Source organism: Schistocerca gregaria, chromosome X, assembly GCF_023897955.1.
Source record: "Schistocerca gregaria isolate iqSchGreg1 chromosome X, iqSchGreg1.2, whole genome shotgun sequence".
Classification (NCBI taxonomy): Eukaryota; Metazoa; Arthropoda; class Insecta; order Orthoptera; family Acrididae; genus Schistocerca; species Schistocerca gregaria.
Genome location: NC_064931.1, coordinates 526515279 through 526538800, shown reverse-complemented (window position 1 = coordinate 526538800; position 23522 = coordinate 526515279). Strand labels below are relative to the sequence as shown.

The following is a 23522-nucleotide window of genomic DNA, read 5'->3' as shown; positions in this document are numbered from 1 at the left end:
TACATACGCTGCCGGAAAAAAATGCAACGCCCTCAAGGACTGTGTTCAGTGGCACTAAGCGGTTGTAGCATTAGTGATCCATTTATCACGGTCATCGGCGATCAGGTGGCCCTCAGGAAGCCTCTCTGTACACGCTTCGCGTTGACTCTGGTGGCAGTAACTTTGTTGAGTTTAGAGGTGAACAGTGTTTGCAACATTCATTATATGGCACAGTCATGACCCGCTGACGAGTGCGTGCTCCTGATGAACAGTTTCAGTCATTTGAACAAGGCCACATTGTAGGCCAGCAGGAAGACGAATGAACGTATCGACGGATTGCTACACAAGTTGAGCTTGTATGTATCGGTGATGTATCACTGCTTTCAGCAGTGGTCTGTGGAGCATTCGCACACCTGTAGACCAGGTTCTTGACGTCCGCGTGGTGCAGACGCATTGTGCGAGCAGCTGCGGTTGACCGAACATCATCCAAGGACTAAATCTTGGCACATGTGGCACATGTAGGGCATTGGGAGCCATCTGTTTCCAGCAGGATTGAGGTCACGCGTGCCTCTAGCCAGGCTACCACTGACGCCACAACACTGCCAAACATGGACTCAGGTGTCGTGGGAGAGTTGACTGGAGAGTGGAAAGGCGCTGTGTTGTCTTCAGTGGTGAGTTTCTGTCTGTGTGCGAGGGATGGACATACATGTGTATGGCATACACCTAGTGAGCTGCCAGTTCCAGAGTTCATTCGTCCACTGCACGCACGTCCCATCCCACACTTTATGGTGTGGGGTGGCCATCAGTTACAGCTCGCCGTCACATCTGGCGTTTCTTGGTTCAAATGGCTCTGAGCACTATGGGACTTAACATCTGAAGTCATCAGGACCCTAGAACTTAGAACTACTTAAACCTAACTAACCTAAGGACATCACACACATCCATGCCCGAGGCAGGGTTCGAACCTGCAACAGTAGCAGTCACGCGACTCCAGACTGAAGCGCGTAGACCCGCTTGGCCACACCGGCCGGCCCTCGAGCGTTTCTGCTGGATAAAGTAAGCAGTGGCTGCTACACTGCACGGGCTGTTATCCCCGTGCTACTGCCATTTCTACGAGAGAAAGATGATGTGCTTTTTCAACAAGATAGTGCACTTTCATATACGACCGCTGTTACGCAAAATGCTCTTAGAGGTGTACGACTGCCCTGCCTGGCAACATGACTAGATCTCTCGCCAATCGGACACTTATAGGATATGATGAAGTGGGGACTTACTGGTTTTCCAGAGCCTGCAAGAACCATTGCCGAACTGCAGTAAAAGGCGCATGATGCTTGGGACAACCTATCGCAGCATACCATTCGGTACCTTTATGAGCGCTTCAATGCGAGGATATACGCCTGCGTCGACACTGCGTTGTGCCGCAAATGTCTGGGCTCTGGTTAATGTGGTATGTGTGTTCCATTCGGTCTGTATATACTCCTACAGTGATGAATCACCTGTCACCTCACTTGTCAACAAAATGATATTATCTTATAGGGTGTTGCATATTTACCTGGCAGCGTAGTAGGAGGCAGATCACATTAGAAGTGCGGTGGCAGAGCGGTTCTATGCGCTTCAGTCCGGAACTGCGCGACTGCTACGGTTGCAGGTTGGAATCCTGCCTCGGGCATGGATGTGTGTGATGTCCTTAGGTTAGTTAGGTTTAAGTAGTTCTTAAGTTCTAGGGGACTGATGACCTCAGATGTTGAGTCCCATAATGCTCAGAGGGGATTTTTTTTTTTAATAAGATGAGCAATTATGGTTAAAAGTTTCCTCAGGAACTGCGCTGGCGTGCCGAAAGTACACTCTGGATCGTAGAGTGTAAGGATACCTTAGGCGTACAGAACAGCGCGAGTCTGGCATGGGCTTCCAGTTACTTGAGAAATGCTACGAGACGGTACCTTCGAATAAATGTAAAAACCCTCGAGCGCAAACGTGTGCTCCAGATAGATAGCTCGTTCTGACGTACGTTCGTCTTTTCGCAAGCCATTTCGTAAATTAATGTATTGCTAATGGATGCAAAAGCGTAGGAAGGTCAGTGGCCAGCGGGTTTATCGCAGAGCGCGGAGCGTGGTGGCGGGGGAGCGGCGCGGTTTCGCCAGCGGCGACTAGCGGCCGGGCGACACACAGCATGGAGCGCGTAGCGAGGCAACACCAGCAGCAGCACGTGGTGGCGCAGTGGCGCAAGGCGCCGCAGCCGCTGCCCGCCGCCGGCACGCTGCAAGAGCTGGCGCAGCAGCTGCACGCCGCCTTCCAGCACGACTCCGTCAACGTGGAGCACGTACAGGCCCTCATGGAGGCCTACCGCAGCGACCCCGCGCACTGGAAGAAGTTCGCCAAGTTCGACCGCTACAGGTGCGTACCACGCTTTCTCCGCTTCACACTGTCCTACTATAGCGGGAACGCTGCGAGCTTTCTGGTTGCGCTGTGCTCTCAAGTGTCGAATTGTAGTTTAGAAGACCGACCCATTTCTTGGTCGGCCGGAGTGGCCGAGCGGTTCTAGGCGATACAGTCTTGAACCGCACGACCGCTACGGTCGCAGGTTCGAATCCTACTTCGGGCGTGGATGTGTGTGATGTTCTTAGGTTAGTTAGGTTTAAGTAGTTCGAAGTTCTAGGGGACTGATGGTCTCAGAAGTTACGTCCCATAGTGCTCAGAGCCATTTTGAACTCATTTCTTGATGACAATACGTTGGGGGGGGGGGGGGGGGCACAACACCGTACTGATATCATAAGTTCATCAGTTCTTGATTTGTCCGCGGCAGTTACCGATTATAGGAAACCTCTGTCACTATTTCTTTTTTAAAGGCTACAGCTTTTGGAAGATTAATCAAAAATGGTTCAAATGGCTCTGAGCACTATGGGACTTAACATATAAGGTCATCAGTCCCCTAGAACTTAGAACTACTTAAACCTAACTAACCTAAGAACATCACACAACACACAGTCATCACGAGGCAGAGAAAATCCCTGACCCCGCTGGGAATGAAGATTAATCCTCCATCTTCAGACCTCTGTTATATACAACCGTTTTATTCAAACAAATGTTTCAGTGTTGTGTTGTTACGTCTAGTTTTAATTATTTTCAGGGAGTTGAGCGCAACTTCACGGGGTTTTGTTGACGACCCCGACTACAGGGGAGGGTAGCCACTATATAAACACGAATCTTTCTACGCAGACGTACTGCTGATCTAAATTCCCTCTCGTTAAGTTCAAGAACTCACGAAAAGACCTGTGTTTCCTATTCCACGTATAATACCAAAGACCTACAAAAAATTTGTAGGTAGTAGAAAAGTGTACGGAGATGCACTGACGTCACGTAGTAGAGCGAGGAGGCTTTTAGCCTTTTGTGGTTGAAACGTTTTTTTTTTTGTTCAGTGCGAGTGTGTAACATAAATGTTCAATAATCACGTATATGGAACAACAGGAAAGATGTTCTGCGTTATGTAAAGATTTACTCTTAAAATTCAAGATGAATACATTCCAAGATGAGTCAAGAAATAAGTAGGGATTTCATAAAGTAAGTTACACTTGAATGAAATTTTCACTCTACAGCGGAGTGTGCGCTGATATGAAACTTCCTGGCAGATTAAAACTGTGTGCCGGACCGAGACTCGAACTCCCCCAGGTTTTGGCTAAGCCATGTCTCCGCAATATTCTTTCTTCCAGGAGTGCTAGTTCTGACAGGTTCGCAGGAGAGCTTCTGTGAAGTTTGGAAGGTAGGAGACGAGGTACTGGCGGAATTAAGGCTGTGAAGACGGGGCCTGAGTCTTGCTTGGGTAGCTCAGTCAGTAGAGCACTTGCCCGCGAAAGGCAAAGGTTCCGAGTTCGAGTCTCGGCCCGGCACACAGTTTTAATCTGCCAGGAAGTCTCATAAGTTACACTTGTCGCGGCTGCTGTGGACGAGCGGTTCGAGACGCTTCAGTCCGGAAGCGCGCTGCTGCTACGGTCGCAGGTTCGAATCCTGCTTCGGGCATGGCTGTGTGTGATGTCCTTAGGTTAGTTAGGTGTAATTAGTTCTAAGTCTAAGGGACTGATGATGTCAGATGCTAAGTCTCATAGTGCTTAGAGCCACAATTGTCGCTTCACACTAGAACCATTGCGTAACTAGAGAGGCGCATTGTCAGGAAGTACGTGTTCCAAGTATCCTACAGGGACAGTTTTGCTGCTGTGCGGAAAACTGGAGCATCACAGGGTGCAGTGAAATGGCACGGAAACTGAGAACGTATTCCAAAGTTGAAGTTCGTGTAACAGTACGATTTTTGTGGGAAAAAAGTCTAAATTGTACACAGATTCACCGTGAAATTCTCGTCGTACACAATGTCTCATCCAGCCGTAATGAAATGGTGCCAAGAATTTGACTAACGCCACACTGACGTGGATGATGCAAACCGTGAAGAAGACCATCGATATCGACCACTGACGACGATGTCCCGGCGTATTTTCGACAAGCTGAAAGAACATTCGGCAGGAAAGTGATTACTCGGTGATTAGGACGTTCGCACAGCGGTTCTTGAATGGCTCCGTAACAAGGAGTGGGTTTCTGTCGTCGAGAAATGGAACGATTGGTAGAACGTTCCAACCGTTGTTTACAGACATTGCCGGCTATGCAGAAAAATAGTGTTATGTATCTGTGTCACTTTGAAGTGTAGTAGAGCATTCAATAAAAATTATTGAGTTTGCCATAGCAATAATGTGAAATGAAATTAAAGTAGTTCACTTTAGGAAAGGGTTATTCTTATCGCCCACCGTATGCGAGAGGAATGTATGAGTGTGAACCATAAAAGACATTGGTACACTAAGTATCCACTAGCTGACGCCGTATAACTGCCAGCAACCTTGTTGGACCACACACAGTGCACCGACTATCCCTCAACAATTTCTAGACTGTGGAACAACATTAAATTTTAAATAAAACTAATTGAATATGTGATACAGAAAAATTTTTCTCAAATTTAAATTCGCTGCACTACTAACATGGACAATATCGAAGAGTAATTGTTCATTTCATTAAAGCCGGTCGCGGTGGCCGAGTTGTTCTAGGCGCTTCAGTCCGGAACAGCGCGACTGCTACTGTCGCAGGTTCGAATCCTGCCTCGGGCATGGATGTGTGTGATGCCCTTAGGTTAGTTAGGTTTAAGTAGTTCTTAAGTTCTATGGGACTGATGACCTCAGATGTTAAGTCCCATAGTGCTCAGTCATTTGAACCATTCATTTCATTAAATTTATACCGTTGTGCTATTTAGAAATCTTTAACTGACCAGCATGTAGCCGTGTGCAGGAACAAATCTACATCTGCATCCGAACTCCGCAAGCCACTATATGGTATGTAGCGGAGGGTACACAGTGCGCTAGCAAAATTTCCTCCCTCCCTATTCCATTCGCTTCTGGTACGAAGACTTCGTGGGAACAAAGATAAAAGCATGTTTCTTGATACTTTTTGCTCACGCTATTTTGTTAACAAGGCTCTCCGTAATGTACAACGTCTTTCTTGTAACAACTCGCACCGCAGTTTGTTGAGCATTTCCGTGAAACTCTTACACTAAATAATCAAATCAAGTGCAACTCTTCTTTCTGTCTTATCTATCTCTTCTGTTTATCTCATTTGGTAAGGGTCCTAGACAGGCAAGCAATCAGCAACAATTAGTCGAACAAGGCTCTTACAAGTAATCTCTTTCGTGTGTGAACTACACTTACGGTTCTTCCTACTAATATGAGTCTGGTATCTGTTCTCCCCGAGACTGTGTTCATTAAACTACATCTATTTATTTTTAGAGCCAGCTGCCAGTATTTGCACTAGGTCTTGATCATCTGCAAGTTTCTCTCTGAAGTTCGCAACAATTTTCCAACACTATCATCTTCCCGTACATGTCGTTACACCCCTCCCCCTCATTTCATTTACATATAAATACATAGAATAAAAAATTAAATGAGCGTGGTTCATTGTTAGCCGGGAGGCCCCATCCGGGGAAGATCCGTCGCCGAGTGCAAGTCTTATTTCAGTTGACGTCACATTGGGCGACTTGCGTGCCCGTGATGAGGATGAAATGATGATGACAACACAACAGTCAGTCCAAGAGCGGAGAAAATTTCCATCCCGGCAGGGAATCGAATCCGGCCCCACTGCATGGGTGACTAGCACGTTACTACTCTCCTAAGCAGGCTGACATCCTCAGAATAAAGTTGAAGCAAGTGCGAATATAGAGGAATCAGTGTGAAGGCAGCAAACGGGAGGATCAGATCAGCCGTCTAAATTGGGAAATAAATATATCACTACGATAATAATCTGTCAATGAAAAAATTTTGTGGATCCCGGGTGAAATGAATCAGAATTTCTTTCTAACGGACAAGTATATAAATATATCTAAGAATGTGTATTTATATAGGATCACACGGGATGTGTCTTTTGATCTCAGAGGAAAATAAATTGAAGTAATTATTACACATGCAAGGCGTAAACACTCATACAGTTATGAGCAGAAACCAGGTACGACAGAAAATGTTTACGTGCCGTAAATTAGTAAAGTATACATTTGCTTAAGTAATATATCGTTTCAGACTGATCTTGTTGTGGGGAGATTAGCATTTTCGATGGTGAGATCCTTTCACAAAAAAGGAAAGAGCATGAAAAATAAAAGACACTGCATAATAAAATTAAAATTTGTTCTCAAAGACAGTTGCTTCCGCGTGAACGTCTGTCAAATCGCTTACTCGTGCGCCATGGGTAAGTCACTTATGATCTCAAAGACTATGCGGCCGAGGCCGACTCTGTCTGCTTGAGCGATGCACTTTGTGGAGGAATCAGCAGGTATCTCATCGAGACATGCGGAAGCTTTGACTGGTGCCTGCCAATCACAAAGCGGGACACATTTTTCAGTTGGACCCCTCGGGCACTTTTACCAAAAAGCGCTCATCATCGTGGCAGCACATCGAGCCTACGTGATTAGACACTTGCCTTGTGCCTTTAGAGATGAGCGCATTCGACTGAGAACTTTCAGTACTATGATGGGGCTGCAGCAAGCGCCGGGTACTTGGCTTGTATTTACGCGGTTTGCGTAGTCAAACGTGCTTTGGGATTATGTAGAATTGTGTCCTGCACACGTTGCAGTTTACATTCAAACTTTGCATGGGACACGTTGAACTTTCGCTCTCGCTTTTGATCTCAACAGAACACACGATGATCGGTATCGGTTTCTGAGTTAACCATCAGTAAATTCAAGTGACTAACAAACAGATTCTCTCTCTCGTAAAATCTGTTCCAGAAACTTGTAGCCTCATTTTGAGTATACTAGCACTATAATGTCCAGTGGCGATGTCAAGCGGTTTTATCTATAACCTCTATTTATCCAAGAAGTGTAACCTTATTTAAGTTGTCTTTTAAAACATGGTATCGCATTTTCATACGTTTGGCCTTCGTGAATTTATTATCTTGTACCTCTTCCTATGTTCACGAATTACACCAATTGTCCTATCTCTAATTCCGCCTAGTGTCCTTTATCTCCGTACGTGAATATTTAAGATTTGGTTTTAAAACGTGCTTCATCCACTTTTATTAAAATCTACTCTGAGGCTACTATGTATAAATAAATAGAATTTGCAATTACCTTCCGCAAGAACCTTACAGCACTTCCAGTGAGGTGACGTAAATGCAGCTCTTCGGGACACTCGGCTACAGAGACGGCGTCGTGGGCAGTTATTTCTTCCACCACATCAAGCACACAGTTTTTTCAGGTTATTAGGCAGCGTAGGTCACATATGACAGACATATTGAATATACTGTTTCATATACATCAGACTAAAAAGTGTACAAATATCACATTGTCCAATTCTCGACAGGAGACAAAGCATGCTCTGCTGAACTGTTCTGAGAGCGCAGGTTTTCGTTTTATCCAGTACACAAGTGATTTCCTGTGATCAAGGAAGTACTGAGAAAGAGGTTCACAACCAAAACAACAACAATCATTCAATTAATGATATTGGTGCAAAATGTTGTTTTGTAAAAGCGTAAATATTATGAAACAGTGACACTATCACAAGACCTGAAGTGTGATAGACAGTATCTTCTCTTCCAACAATGGTTCCCTATTAAGAACGACGTACTCAGTTCTGTTCGCTAACGATTCTTCAGTCCAATACCTATAACAGTTCGGAAATTCCGCAAGCGTGTATTTTGCTTATTTGGCGACGATGCAGACGTGTATTGACTCATTTCTGCAAGTTGATAAACACGATATCAACTCGAACTCCACTATTTGCTACCATCTGCATCTCATTAACGATCAGAATAAGCTGGATTCCAAAAAGATGGGTGCTTGTGGAAACCACAATGATTCCTACATAGGAGTTGTTGGGTCCCCAGGAAAGGCATCATAAGCGAGCACAGTATACGTCCTATTACACCAGAAGAAATCCACATACGTAAGATAGGTCTGTATTTCTGTACATCAAACTTCCTACTCTTCTTGCATTGACCTACACATTTTCCTCGCATGTGGCTCGCTAAGTTGTTCTAGGGACCTAAGGTAAAGTGATGCTGGAAGAGAGGCAAGTTCCTCAGTATATTCAGTATAGAATGTAACGGGCAACGCACTAGACCTCCCCTCTAGGGAACGATTTGTCCAGTTTTTCAATTTCACAGTCACTTATTCCTGTATAGAATGCGAACCAGAACTCCAATGTTTCAGAGATGGTAGTGTGAACCAAAACAAGGAAGAAACCTAGTAAACATGGCTCTAAAATTCATACCTAGAGAGCCAAGAGCACCTGTTCGTCTTTGCCACTGTCAGACACATCACTTCTACTGAAAGATCTTAGCTTTCCATATTTTCAGAGGTAGTGGAATGAATCAAAACGAATAAAAAGTCTCCAAAAATAGGGGCTCTGAAGTGAATAACCTTAGAGCTATGAGCACTTTCTCGTCTTAGTTATTGTGAAACATATCTCTTCTTCTGAGTACATGCTCATAGTTGTTAAGACATGCATTTTAGACCCAGTGTTTACTGGACATTTTTTTCTTGTTTTAGTCCATACTACCTCATCCCAAAACGTAGAAAGCAAGTGCCTGCAGTAGAAGAGATGTATTTCACAGTACCTAAGATGAACAAGAGTTCATAGCTCTTAAGGTATGCAAATTAGAGTCCATGTTTATAGAATTTTTTCTTGCTTTGGTCAACAGTACTACCTCTGAAAGTTTGTCGGTGGAGTTTCGGTTCAGGCTGCATGTCACTTCCTAGTCTGTGCTATAGTCGAACTTAGGATATGGGCCACCAATCTGTCTACATCATTTCCATAAAAATCGTGCAAATGATCTATGTAACATGAAATACCAAAACGAAGAACAACAATGCCGAATCTGATGGCAGACTTTGCGAAATAAGAGTCCGAAACAAGCAGAAATGAATGACACTTAAGTCCTGTCAGAATGATTGTCCCCGTGAATTATGAGCTTCCGATATCGCTCCTGTCCCTTTCCCTCATTTTGTCACACAGTCCTGTCACCGTCGTAGTGAAGGCTGCCGTTTTCCATTGCCCCCAGGGCTGAACCAGTAACAAATACTTAACATTCCTTTCCTGTCAGACTGTCTGTTCGGCAAAGAAAAGATTTGCACTATAGACTTGCCAAATAAAGTGGTTTTCCTCGTGACAATTGTTGCTGACGTAGAAAATTGTAAGTGATGAATCTGGGCAGCGTTTTTTCCCCTACAGCATCTTTTCTCACTCCGTTTGAGAGTAAAGTCCGCAAAGAAAATCCTGTGCAGTCCAATATAAAATTTGTTACGCTGCTGTGCGTTTGTTACTTGTGGTTATGAGAGAGAACGTTCCACAACTGCCTGATTTTATAATGTCCTTTTATTTGTTGTTACTGACAGTTTCGGCCGTTAAACCATCATCAAACGCCTCACATACATACCATAAACAAATTTTGATTTTTAAAAGTCTAAAAATTTAGCAAAAAGAGCATTTTGTGTTGCATACAGAGTGTTGCTGCATCCCATACTACTTTACACTAACTTGGTAATTTTCTAAATTATATTTTTCAAGCTATCGTTGCCACTTCTTGGTGTGTTGCACGTTGGCACTCGTCTCCGATCAGCGGTCGACGGCCGCGGGCGAGCTTCACTCCAGTCTGCCACCTGACACGGAGGCTGAATATTATGACAGTGGTAGACACTAGCGCCTGTCAAACGTCACGAAAAGAGCTTACAGTCCGTCAGCCGACGATGCCAATATGTACATCGACATGCAACGTCTATTTTTCTAAACTTTGTGAAGCTTTCTCTTTCGTTTTATGGCATGTTGGCACATGTTGGTGTGTCTGACAATAGCTTAAGGAACGAAACAATCACTTAAAACGAAAAAAGTATGTTAAAATTGTGCTAGCTGTCGAACAACGTTATCTTTCAGATGTATAATGCTTCAGCAGTCGCATCTTGCATGTATCACAGAGCCCTATTTTCAGGTAGATATTGCAGTATGTGTACTTATGCACTGATTGAGATGGTACTCTTCCTTAACGCTCACTAGTGATTATTGTGCAACTAATGTGTACATTTCTGTCATTGCTAATGGTTGATATCTTCAAACTAACTACCGTAAACATACAAAGAACTATAGATAACTTGGGTCTGCAGTGCTTATGTGTGTGAAATTTGATGAAAAGGTTATAAATGTTACCCAAATTCCGCCGTATGCGAGACACCACCATTTCCTTTTATTTTATCTACAAATGATTCAGCTCTTTCTCTGTTACCTTTAGTGGATAACTGTTTATTAAATACAAAATCGTAAAAACAAAGACAATAAGTTAGAAACATATAGTTTCTAACGTGTTCTTAAAAAACATGTTCTCGAAATGAAAATGGTGTTTCTAATTCTATTGTAATTTAACTGTGTCATTGATGTCTTGAAAACACCTTGCGTTATTAGCGCCAGTTTTATAATGTTTAAAAATATACGAACTGAAAATTATTTTTAACAGTTGTCATGGGAATTATCGTAGTGCACTATTTTCACTAAAGGCAATTGTATCCAAAAGCATATGGTACAATAATCATGGTTTTTTTTTCTTGGGAACATGGCAACCAAAAAAAAACTACTGTGTCCAGAAGCCTAATTGAAGAAAATATCTTGAAGATGTCGCACTCATCGTGTACAAAATTTCTGCTCAGAATTGCCAACTTCTGTGTAATCGCCGAGAAGAATTATTAACAAATCTTTGCAACTTTAGTACAGAGGGTTATAGTAAATCGAGACGAAAAGTGAATGTCAGTCTCTTAGCATTAAATATCTGATAGTTCTCACTGTAAGAGAGAAAAAAAGCTATGAAGCAGAGTGCAGCGCCTTCTCGAGCTTTAGTCAGAATGTTCCAGGCCGGCTTTATTTTGTTCCGCAGCCGGTGATAACCTTCAACCTCTAGCCCTTTTGCTGGCTCCAGATCAGTGCACAGCTTGAGGCATTAAAAGATCACTAGATGTGGAAACGGTCATATCCTACAAATATAGTGAAAAGGCATAGGACAGTTTGTCACTCATAAAGAAAATATCACAATTACACTGGGTGCAAAACCATTTCAGCATTAGGATCATTTCTGAATTTAATACAGAAAAAGTATGAAGTAATTTAGAAGTTTGGTGGAACCTTTTATAGGCAGCACTCAAATAATTAGTTAAATTTAAATCTCTTGCCCATTATTTTCTCAATTTAAAATCTCTCTCTCTCTCTCTCTCTCTCTCTCTCTCTCTCTCTCTCTCTCGCAAAAACAGATACTTAAGAAACAAATGTTTTTTGGTACTACAATTGTTTCGTGTTTCGCGATAAATACATCTCTGAATCGTAGTATTTTGCATGATAATTAAAAACAACTCACTGCAAAGAATTTTCGTAAGTAAACTGTACGACAGATATTATGAAGACTGGATAATATTTATTGCTGACACCGTTTACGAAAATTTCCGAAATAATAGTCTAATCACCCACGCCGGTCACATAAATGTACTTTTCTTATCATGGCTAAAATTATCAGGGAATTCTCCTTTTATAAACGCCTTTCATACAAAAAAAATTGTTGAGAACAGAATAGCAACACTTTTATTATTATATGACTGCCAGTTATAAAATATCAGCATTTCTTAAATTCGTAGTGTCAAGCAATTTATTTCTTTCAGACAACAAATATGCAGATAAAGTCGTATTCGTATTAACTGAGGCAATGAACACAAAGGAGAAAATTTTCTAGTTTAGGACAGACTCTCACCCTCCTGTCCCTTCTACAAATCTCTGTAAACTTCTGTTCCTTACGAAGAAGCGGTTTCAATCCATTTTGCTGATGAGGAAACATAAAAGAGGAACTTACACCTGTAATTTAAAGAAGTTTTTAAATGATTTTCTGCAAATTAAGCCTCCTTCAGTTTAATTTTGGTATATCCATTAGCTTATCTTCAATGAAAAATGTAGTCGATTAGAAGAATTTTATTGCATATTTCACTTCCCAATGATCCATGGAATACCTGTTTGCAAAAACTAGCGCTTTCCACAAGAAATCTTTTTTTCAAGAAGATAAGTGATACTGAAGCAGTTAAACGTTAATTGTTCACAGGAATTTCCTTGTATATTTGTTTTTCCTGAACGTTTGTCATAAACTCGCGATACCACTTCGTAAGAACAGTAGCGTGCACAATACATTTCTAGCGGAATTATCTCACTATTATAGTGATAATGGTCGTAACTGTACTTATCCGTATTTCAATGAGAGAAACATAACATGGGTTTCAGCCTTTTTAGTTGTTCAGGTACATGCACGGTAGAACACATTCTTGAAGAACGTCGTAATATGGTATGTCACATTTTTACTTGTTTACGTTTAATACACAGCGTGCCGTAGCCGGAAATATCAGTATTCTTCAAACTGACAGAAATGGAAAGTAGATAAAGTTTACGTAGATATAAACTTCATTTCAAAGAGCTTATAGATAAATGCTCGTAAATGTTTACTGTTATTACAAACTGATTCTTTTTTATTTAGTTGTGTTAGAATACATTTTTTGGTTAAAAATTACAATTATTTATTGATTAACAAATTTACAAATATTTATTGGCTTGCAAATAGACAAAAGTTCGTAATACTTTATCAGCAGTTCACAATACATTTCCCGCTGTTCAGAGCAAATCTAGAAACTACAAAATAAGTTTTCAGAAACAGATTACGATAAATTTTAATATTTCAACCACCTACTTCAACGAAAGAAGAGCATGCATGCTGTGTTACTGGTGTTGGAGAATCTCAAAGTGCGTTGGTGAGTGTAGCACGCTACATGCTGCGTATCTTCCTTCCTTCTCTCTTCATTCAGTTCCTTGCACACAAATGGAACAATATTTGATCAGAACATTTTCGTGCCCAGGTAATGGAGGAAAGTATTGTAGACTGGTGGGGGGAGGGGGGGGGGGACTAATCATACTGGAAGCACATTGTATTTCATGCAGCTTACAGTACCTCATATACAATTTTTCTAAAATAAAATAAACTGGATCCTCTAAAATAACGTGACACATTACCTATCTACGCAAAGGGTGTATTACTTCAGAAACCATTTGGGATAGAGCATCTGTCTATATACTGTCTATATGAATGCTTTTGCGTCATATGACAATTTTTCTCATTTCGAAAAATACTGACCTGCCCTCTTCGGGCAACCCGTATATCTCTCTGGAAATTCGTATGCGACTGACGACTTGCGCTGTTGTAGAGAGTGAACAGTCAAGAAGAACAATCTGCATTTAAGCATATTTTCATATTCTGTCAGAGAGTACTTCGGTGCCTATTTTGCCAAAGGGACTAATTAGGTAATTTACTGTTTTTCACGCAAAAGAAAATTTTCTGCACGATATAATACTACATTTCCTACATTTCTCATTGCTGCATTTTATTTGTGAGTATCACTATTGTTGTCAAACTGAAATGGATTACCGAGAAAAAAATTCATGAGAGAATAATTTACCTTGAGGTTGATGTTGGAACTTCTTGCCATAGGTTTCCTTTTGCCAGTGAACAGTACGTGAATAGTAAGTGAAAAGAAAGCTCGAGTCATTGTGTCGTAGGAAATAAATGAATGAAAATAATTACAGTACTTTAATTTCTGAGTTTTTTGAGCCCAATGTTTTATATTGTGAGTTTAGCTAAAATAGCGGAACGAAACTTTTTAGCACGTCCATAACATTATTTTCAAAGTTCACCTCGTCAACACGTACTTTTAGAAACGTAATGCTAAGTAATAGATATACTGGGTGTTTCAGAAGTGATGGTCAATATTTAGGTATATGTCAGGAATGATAATTTGAAACAAAAAATTCAAGTAAACATGGGCTGTAAAACGCATACCTTAAGAGCTATGAGCAATTCTTGATCTTCGATACTGTGAAACAAACCTCTTTTACTGCAAGCTCTTTGCTTTCCATATTTTGGGAAGTGGTAGTATGGACCAAAATAAGAAAAAATGTCCAGTAAACATGTGCTCTAAAATGCGTACCTCGAAAGTTATGAGCACTTGTTCATTAGAAGAATTGTTTCAAAGTGGATAGAAGATGAACAAGTGCTCATAACTATTAAGGTATGCATTTTAGAGCACATGTTTACTGGACACGTTTTTTTCTTCTTTTGCTCCATACTATCACTTCCCAAAATATGAAAAGTAAACAGCTTGCAGTAGAAGAGATTTGTTTCACAATATCGGAGATAAAAAATTGCTCATAGCTCTTTAATGTATGCGTTTTAGAGCCAGTGTTTACTTGACTTTTATCTTTCGAATGATCATTCCTGTCACATCCCCGAGTACTGATCAACACTTCTGAAACAGTCTTCTGTTAGTGCTTTTTATATATATATATATATATATATATATATATATATATATATTCTTCTGTTAGTGCTTTACATTTTTCGATGACTTTATTGCTACAGAACAAACCTGGATGCTGGGTGTAGTTGCAGAGTTTAAGGGGGGTAGGACGTCAAACGGGCCGACTTGGAGCAGGAGAGGCATCACAGGACATTTTAATTTCCAGTGTCTATACTTTTACAAATAAATTCATAAAACTTTGTCAGCATCACCAGGAATGATTCAGGATTCACACTCATTGCAGTGGAAGTTCGAAAACATAACAAAATAAATTTTTTTACGTGCGAAATTTCATCATTTTTTCACTTACTAATGGCTGCATTTGTTGCTATAGGTACACTTTTCTTCGTAAGTTAGAGAGATTCTTCGATGAATTTTGCACAGCATACATATAATACTTACAGGTGTATGAAACTCTAGAATTTATTTAATTATTAAAAAAGCGAATCATCTGTTGTATTTTAAACTTCATGTTTAGAAAAAACACAAATTTTGTAGCTAATTACCTCAATTTTTACCACAGTTTTTACTAGATTTGGAAAATTCTAGAGTTTCATACACCTGTAAGTATGGTTTGTATGCTGTGCAAAATTCATCGAACCATTTCTCTTACATATGAAGAAAAGTGTACCTACACCAACAAATGCTGCCATTAGTAAGTGAAAAAAATGATGAAATTTCACATGTAAAAAAATTACTTATGTTTTCGAGCTTCCACTGCTATGAGTGTGAATTCTGAATCCTTCCTGGTCATGCTGACAAAGTTTTATGAATTTATTTGTAAAAGTATAGACACTGGAAATTAAAATGTCCTGTGGTGACTCTCCTGCTCCAAGTCGGCCAGTTTGACGTCCTACCCCCCTTAACGCTAGCTCCTTAGTTCAAAAACGAGTTAAATATTATAGCAAATATTTCATTTGTGCTTTTACCCGTCAGTGGTTCTTGCTCAAATTAACACCAGTTGTCAAATTATCCATGAAAAGAGCTAGTTCAGTCGTGTGTTTAAAATGAAGTGAGAGTTCACTCACATTTTGCAGAACGAGTAGATGACCCATGATCAAAATCTGTATGGCTTCTCCTCACTGAATTAGTATAACTTCTATCTTCCTCGCTCCTAAGTAACAAGTAGTCCATTCAGTTACCACAAATAGGAAAACTACCTGCTGGTGTGAGATGACTGTACTGGGCACGAAAAGATCTGTAGGTATGAACTTGAATTTCACGAGTGTAAAATATAGGTCGCTCTATTCGTTCATAACTTATCACTGAAGAGTCTTGCTTCGAACTGAGTCACGATGGCCAGCGAAGACGCGTCTGGAGACGCCACGGACGGCACTGGGATACGAAGCTGACTGTCTCCCGCCATACGGCCCGACATACAGGAGTGATGAATTGGGATGCCATTTCACTTCATTACAGAACCGCTTTGGTTATCATCCACGGCGCTCTTGCTGCACAGCGAAACGTAGACGATATTCTGTGCTCCATTGTGTTTCCCTTCATGGCAGATCATCCTGGATATTCATTTAAGCAATATAATGCCCGCCCTCACACAGTGACAGTTTTACTGCTTGTCTTCGTGTTTGTCAGACTCCATCTTGGCCAGCAAAATTGCCGGATCTCTTCCCAGTTGGGAACGTTTGGAGTATTTTGTGCAGGACCCTCTAACCAAGTCGGGATTTTAACTATATAAAGCGCCACTTGGGCAGAATCTTGCACGACAACCTTCAGGAGGGCACCCGAAAACTCTATCAATCAAAGACAAACCGAATAACTGCTTCCACAAGGTCCAGAGGTGTACCAATGTGTTACTGACTTGCTCAACTAGTGAAGCTTTTCCTCTTGAACAAATAATCCAGTTTTTTCTGAAACTGTAATCATTTGTTTGTCTGTACATGTAAATCAGTCCTACCGATTTCCGTCCCATTCGTACAATTCCGTCGTGGTATGTAGTTTTTCTTTCTTCTTTTTATCTGAGACGATAGATATAGACAACAAGGGAGCTGACACTTGTGGTTTCCTGATGCAGTTTGCATATGATGCAACTGTATACAGGTATGTGACGTGGTTGGGAAATCGTTAGTAGCCGCATGAGAACCGGCAGTTGATCAGCGCTTGGTGAAAATGCTAACAACTGACCATCAGTACAAGTAATGTGCGTAATTAGACGTAAAAAACACGTCATCTATTGCCTACAAGATAACACGTCATCTATTGCCTACAAGATCGGGGATCTATCATGGTAACTATTCACCAATGTAGAATATCTAGCAGTATTTATACAGAGAGATTTAAGATGTAAGACTACATGAAGCTACCTTTGGAGTAAGTACATTTGTTTTTGTGACTTACTGAGAGTATTCAGTGAAAACGTAATCCACTCGAGAAGAACACAGCTTACCAAACCCTTGATCAATCATGTTTTGCATATTGTTCGTCTATCAGTGACTCTTACCAAGTTGGGTTAACAGGAGAGACAAAGAAGTTTCTGAAACGGGATGTGCAATTCGTAGCACGTTTCTTAAGGATTCTGTTGTACGTTCTACATCTACACGTATACTCCGAAATCCACCTTAAGGTGTGTGGCCCATGGTAGTTTTGTACCACTATCTGTTCCATCCGCGGATGATGCATGTGAATAACGATTGTCGGTATTCCTTTGCGTATGCCCTAATTTCTCCGTTTTTTTGTTTTGTGTGTGTGTGTGTGTGTGTGTGTGTGTGTGTGTGTGTGTGTGTGTAGTCATTTCACAAGACGTGTGTGGGTGGATGTAATGTATTGCCCGACCAATCTCGGAATGTACCCTCTTAGAGTTTCAATATCATACCTCTCCGTGAGGCACAATGACCCTCTTGTAGCGTCTGGTCTGCCACTGGAGTTTTTGAGCATCTCCGTAATGCTCTCGCACCGCTCCATAGCGCTCTTTCACCGAGTAAACGATTCTTTGACGAAATGCACCGCTTGTTGGGTGGATCTTGTCTGTCAGTCCCAGACTGATGAGCAGCGCTCAGGAATCGCTCTAACTGGTGTATTGCAAGCTACTTCTTTCGTGTATGAATTACATTCCCTTAAGATTCTTACTATGAATTTCAGTCACTTATGGTCGCTACGAACGGTTACTCCTGGGTATTTTACGGTATTTACTGTTTCCAGCTTACCAACAGTGTAACCATACAGCAGTGGATTTCTTAACCTATTTATGTGTAGTATGTTACATTTATTTACACTCAGGGTCAACTGCCGCTACCTCCACCAACAATCAATCCTGTGCTGACCCTGAAAGTCACTAAAGTCTTCTGGAGTTAGCTACAATCTTATAGATAACCACTTTCATCTGCAAATGATGCCTCATGCAGCTTCCAAAGTCATCCATTATACCAGTTACATATCTCGTAAACAGTGACAGTCTTATCACACTACCTTGCTGTATACTGAAATTACTGTTGCATACGTCTATTTTGTTCCGCTAAGAGCGACATGAAGAATTCTATCTGCAACACGCCTGGATGGGGGGGGGGGGGGGGGGGGGGGGCAAACAGGGGTATCTGCCGCTGGCTTCAATTTCAGGGGGCCCCGAAGCGCCTGGCATCTAGCGCATGTTGGTCTATCGATTATTCATATTATTTTGAAACTCATCCCAGTTGGTTCTTGAGCATTTTTGAACACATTCTAATTTGATTTCTTAACGAATCATAAGTTGATATTTGAATGCGTGAGTAGTGTACGTGACGTCTCTGCCAGGGGAATCTAGAAATAAAAAAAAACTTTCCCGCTGACAAAAGAGGACAGGGCTATACTAGCTGAGCCAAATAAACCCGAACGGATGAATATCAATCACTGTTTCCTTTTGTGGTTGACTGGGTGTGCGAATGATCAGCGTTGTTATAATCAGTAGCAAAATCCATTGATTCAGACTACCAGGGTGGACATAAACGACTAACAGGAATAACAGGTATGAAATCTTGCATATTACCTTCTCGGTGTTTCCAAGAAAATGAAATTTTGACATAAATTTTTTGCCAGATCGCTACATTACCAGTTGTACACTACATGGTTAGCAGCCGCTTAAGTTCTATTCTCGGAACAGCGCAGAAAACGCGTTTTACGAACACATAATAACGCCTAGCCGGAGTATAAACGTGGGGTAACTGAACATGTGATTCTGACAAATAGTGAAGCTAAGCTGGAGAGTAAGTTTTGACAGAGGCTGGTATAGTTACAGTATTTGTGATGACAAGATTGTTTGCTATAACGAGGAAGAAAGAGGGACATCCTAGAAATTATACAGAAGCATATGACAATTCGAAATTTATATAAAAACCTTGTACTACTACTTTTCGATTTTATGCTTGAGAAACTGGATCGTACAAATGAAATGTGAAACTATCTCCTAACATAAAACTTTCTACTTGTAGTAGGCCTAATAGGAATTTGATATTTGTACTTTGTGGATTATGTTCTGACATGTTATTTATTTAAATGAAGTACACAAAAATGACCATTTGTGCCAAAACAGTCTCCCTTATTTGGCGTGCCTTACAACGGCTGCACTATTAGGAAGACATATTTCGTTTTATTTAGTAGACGGTGACAAAACAGACTTAATCAAATCGAAAAACCACATCAGTCTTGGGTGCTATTCGTATTAACAGACTTTTCAGTATTAGACAACGCCATTTTGATTTTTCGTGTACGGAAACGTTTGACGAACTTTGATGAGGAAATACATTTTTTCGCAGAAAGAAAAGTTCGCAGTGTAAAGCTGCAGCAAGATTATAGAGAAAAAAAATACTGGAGCCTATGGATTGAAGAAATGTGTACTGTCTTGCTTGTCTCTTGTCTTTACTGGTTTTATGTTTCCTATATTTAATATTATATCACACAAAAGAGAAAGTTATTAGCTAATAAGCAATGAAGAGTGCAAATTTTCTAAAGAGTCCTTATTCTTCCGGTCACAAATAATTCCACCCAGCATTAATTGCGAGGTTTCTTTTTTCTTCTAAGGGGGGTAGGAGCGGCACCACAGCCACCACAGGACACTTTAATTTCCACTGTCTTGAATATAGGCTTGATGGCTTTCACTACAAAGTATACACGTTTGGATTCCACAGAGTGGAATACAATGACATGCGATGGAAGAATGCTGTGTGAAGAAGCGTGGCACCACACTTTGACACACTTAAGACCGAATAACATGTCTTACATTTCTTGTTTAACATAGCAAACTCTTCAGAAAGAATATTTTTGAAAAATCGATTTTTTAAATTTTTGACGTCTCAAACGCAGTAGGGGAGGGCGGAGGGGGCACTATAAAGTTTTTCCCCGGTTCCGAAATATCGTAGACCCGGGGCTGATCTTCAAGAAATTCCTTGAGCCAGTCTCAAATCTGGTCCGATACTCGGTAAATGTGCAGTCTTCTTTCATTAAACGACAGAGTGGAACTGTTTGAAATGCCTTCCCGGCATCAAGGAACACATCGTCTATCTGAGCGCCGATGTGTGCAGCGCTATGGATATCACGGACGAACGGAGCGGGCTGAATTTCTCAACGTCTGTGTTTACGGAATCCATGCTGATTTTTGTATACAATTTTTTCGTTCCTCAAAAATGTCGTAATACGAGAGCTTAAAACCAGTTCCATAATTATACAATAGAATACCGCCAGCGATATAAACCTATAATTATGTGCATTTCTCTTACGACCCTTCTTGGCAACGGAAATGAACTCCGCTTTTTTCCAGTCGCTAGGTACCATTCGTTGAGCCTGCGACCAACGATAAATTGTTGCAACAAGGGGAGCAAGTTATTTCGCATAATCTCTGTAGAACCTTACAAGTATCTCATCCGGTTTTGATACCTTACCACCATTAAGCGATTAGAATTGATTTTCAATTCCGCGATCACTTATGTCAGTTTGAAAGAAAGAACCGAATTACGATCTTTCGTTATAAAAGAGTTTCGCAAGACCGAATTTAGTATTTCGGATTTCTTCGTGTCATCTTTCGTTCCGAACGATTGGATATATTATTTCGATCCGTTTACTGGTTTTACATAAGGCTAAATCTTCTTATGCTTTTTCGTCAGCCTTACTCTATAAATTCCGAGGGTCCCTGTTCGAGTACGATATTTAAAAACATAACATACTGTTTACTCCAACATAAATTTCGTGTAATGAGTAAGACATCAAAATTAGAGGAACTTGTACGAGTAGAGAAAGGTACCATCCATCTTCCTTCCTGCATATCATCCGCGAATCTAAAACCTTACTTTGTCCTGGGAGTACTGGTGCAATGAAGATTTAACCGGAATTACTAAAGCAGTGCAGCGGGATAGCACTCAACCCCGAATGGCCCAATTCGAATTGCAGTGGTGGCCTAAGTTCTCATCACAAATCGGAGAGAGTCCTTGGCTTAAAGATCCTATTCTCCTGACTAAAGCCCAAAGTTCTCCGCAATTCATCATAGAGCTACATCTTTGACTTCCGATTTGTATGTCATATTGGGACGTTAATCTAGGCGTCACTACCTGTGAGATCAGAGGTGTAGGCTAGGCGTCAGCACGGATTTCGACAAGCAACGAGTTTTCATTTTTAGAACTACCGATAATATCAGAAACTTTAGACCACATACATATTAATCATACTCAACCTCATGATAAAGATGCGCATCTGACACACTGCATTGGCGCATGAAGAGGTTACCCGCTCACTTATTCACCACGAACACCAACGGAAAGGATTTACAATGCTTGGATTATAAATAATGTCTAAGCATGTGATAAAATTATTCTTAAAGGCAAATTAATATAGTTTCTTTCTGTCAGCTCCAGTTCTGTCTAAATGTATGTACGTAAGTACGTGAGTCCGCAGCTCGTGGTCGTGCGGTAGCGCCCTCGCTTCCCACGCCCGGGTTCCCGGGTTCGATTCCCGGCGGGGCAGCGATTTTCTCTGCCTCGTGATGACTGGGTGTTGTGTGATGTCCTTAGGTTAGTTAGGTTTAAGTAGTTTTAAGTTCTAGGGGACTGATGACCATAGATGTTAAGTCCCATAGTGCTCAGAGCCATTTGAACCATTTTACGTACGTCCGTCCTCGCGCGCTCGTGTGTGAATGTGTGTGGTGTAGATTAAATCAGTCGTACAGAGCATATATATTAATTTCTAGATAGCCTCCGTACGACTGATTTACTCCACATCATTGAGATATAATGTTTTTATGTGATTACTGGAAAGTGTATCAAATTTCTCTTTATGCTAACTGCTGACCAAATTTTCTCAATGAAGGAAATAAATTCCATATATGAGTCCGCTATAAAGTTTGTAGTCTTTACTCCAGTTTACTGCTAGGTCGCACGTTTTACTTGTAGGTTAAACTTGCTTTACATAAGAAAATTGTCGTAGCTCCCTCACTTTATTTTCTTGAGGAATAAAGTATCCTGGTCAGAATCCCTCAATAGGTCGCTAAAGTAAACGTCAGTAATCTGAAAGTCAAGCATTTGGTGTAGCTGTGTGTATTTTTTTAATTTTTAAATTTGTCTCTCCCGTAATATTTTCTGAAGTAAGGTACAGAGAAACTTAAGTCTTAGTTAATAATAAGGTAAGCTCCGTCCACAGGCCGTGGCGTGCCCATCGGTACCAACCGTCGGCCGTGCCATCCTCCGCCAATGGCGGCATTGGATGCTGTGTGGAGAAGCGTGGGGGACAGCATGTTTCCAGTTTTCGTGACCTGGAGTAGCTGCTACCCGGTCGAATAGCTCCTCAATTGGCATCACGAGGCTGAGTGTACACTGTTCCAGCCCCCCCATCAAAGAAAAATCTCTGACACTGCTGGGAGTCGAACCCCGGTCCTCCGCGTGGTACTCAGTCGCGCTGACCACTCAGATTCGAAAGCGGACTTAGTTAATAAACTCGCTTGAAATTCATTAATGCTTTTCATTATCTGACAATACTCAATTACTTTTAAAAAACAGTTTTTCAGTAGTAACTGTTATTATTTCCTTGTTATGAATTATACTACCAAAAATTGTTTTCCTTTAGGTGCAATAAAATCAGGTTGTAGGACTTAAACCACTGGAAATATCTCAAATGTAACTTGAGAAGGAACAGCAATGTCGAATAAGCTACTGACATTTTTTTTCGAATGATGACACAGAGTAGCTAATACTTTCCTTCACTGACTAACTCAACCAAAGATAAATGTTCTTAAAGAACAATAGAATCTGCGGATAAGGTTGTCTTTTTGTAAGTCTAGGTGACATGCTGGAAAAGGGAACATTTCAGCAAACAATTCTCTATTTTTCTGCTCTCCAGGGCTATAATAACAATTTATGTTACTATTCCTAAAAATATGTTAAGTTTTTCAGTGAAGGGAATTAGATGCGGGCCGTGAAAGCCTACCTTGTACGATTACATCAAGTTCATTCGGTATTCCTCGTGTGAATCGTGAGATTCTCCTAATTAAAAAGAACACTGTTCTGGATCGCCTTGAACTCCACCCTGAGATTTCATTCTAGCTTCTGAAGGAACGTTACACATCTCTCGACCTTCCTCTTCCCCTAGTCTAGACCAGTTGGTGGTCTTAAATCTGATTCCCTCAGTAGCCGATATTGCCTTGAGGAAC

General features: G+C 41.0%; 1 protein-coding gene across 1 annotated transcript in view; it reads left to right on the top strand.

The window, feature by feature from the left end:
- The first annotated feature begins 2063 nt into the window (after positions 1-2063).
- Positions 2064-23522, top strand: part of LOC126297835 (cysteine dioxygenase type 1) — a 124825-nt gene continuing 103366 nt past the window's right edge. The window contains exon 1 of the mRNA XM_049989085.1: positions 2064-2373. Within this exon, the coding sequence (XP_049845042.1) occupies positions 2150-2373 (224 nt within the window). The 5' untranslated portion in view covers positions 2064-2149. The remainder of the gene's footprint in view (positions 2374-23522) is intronic.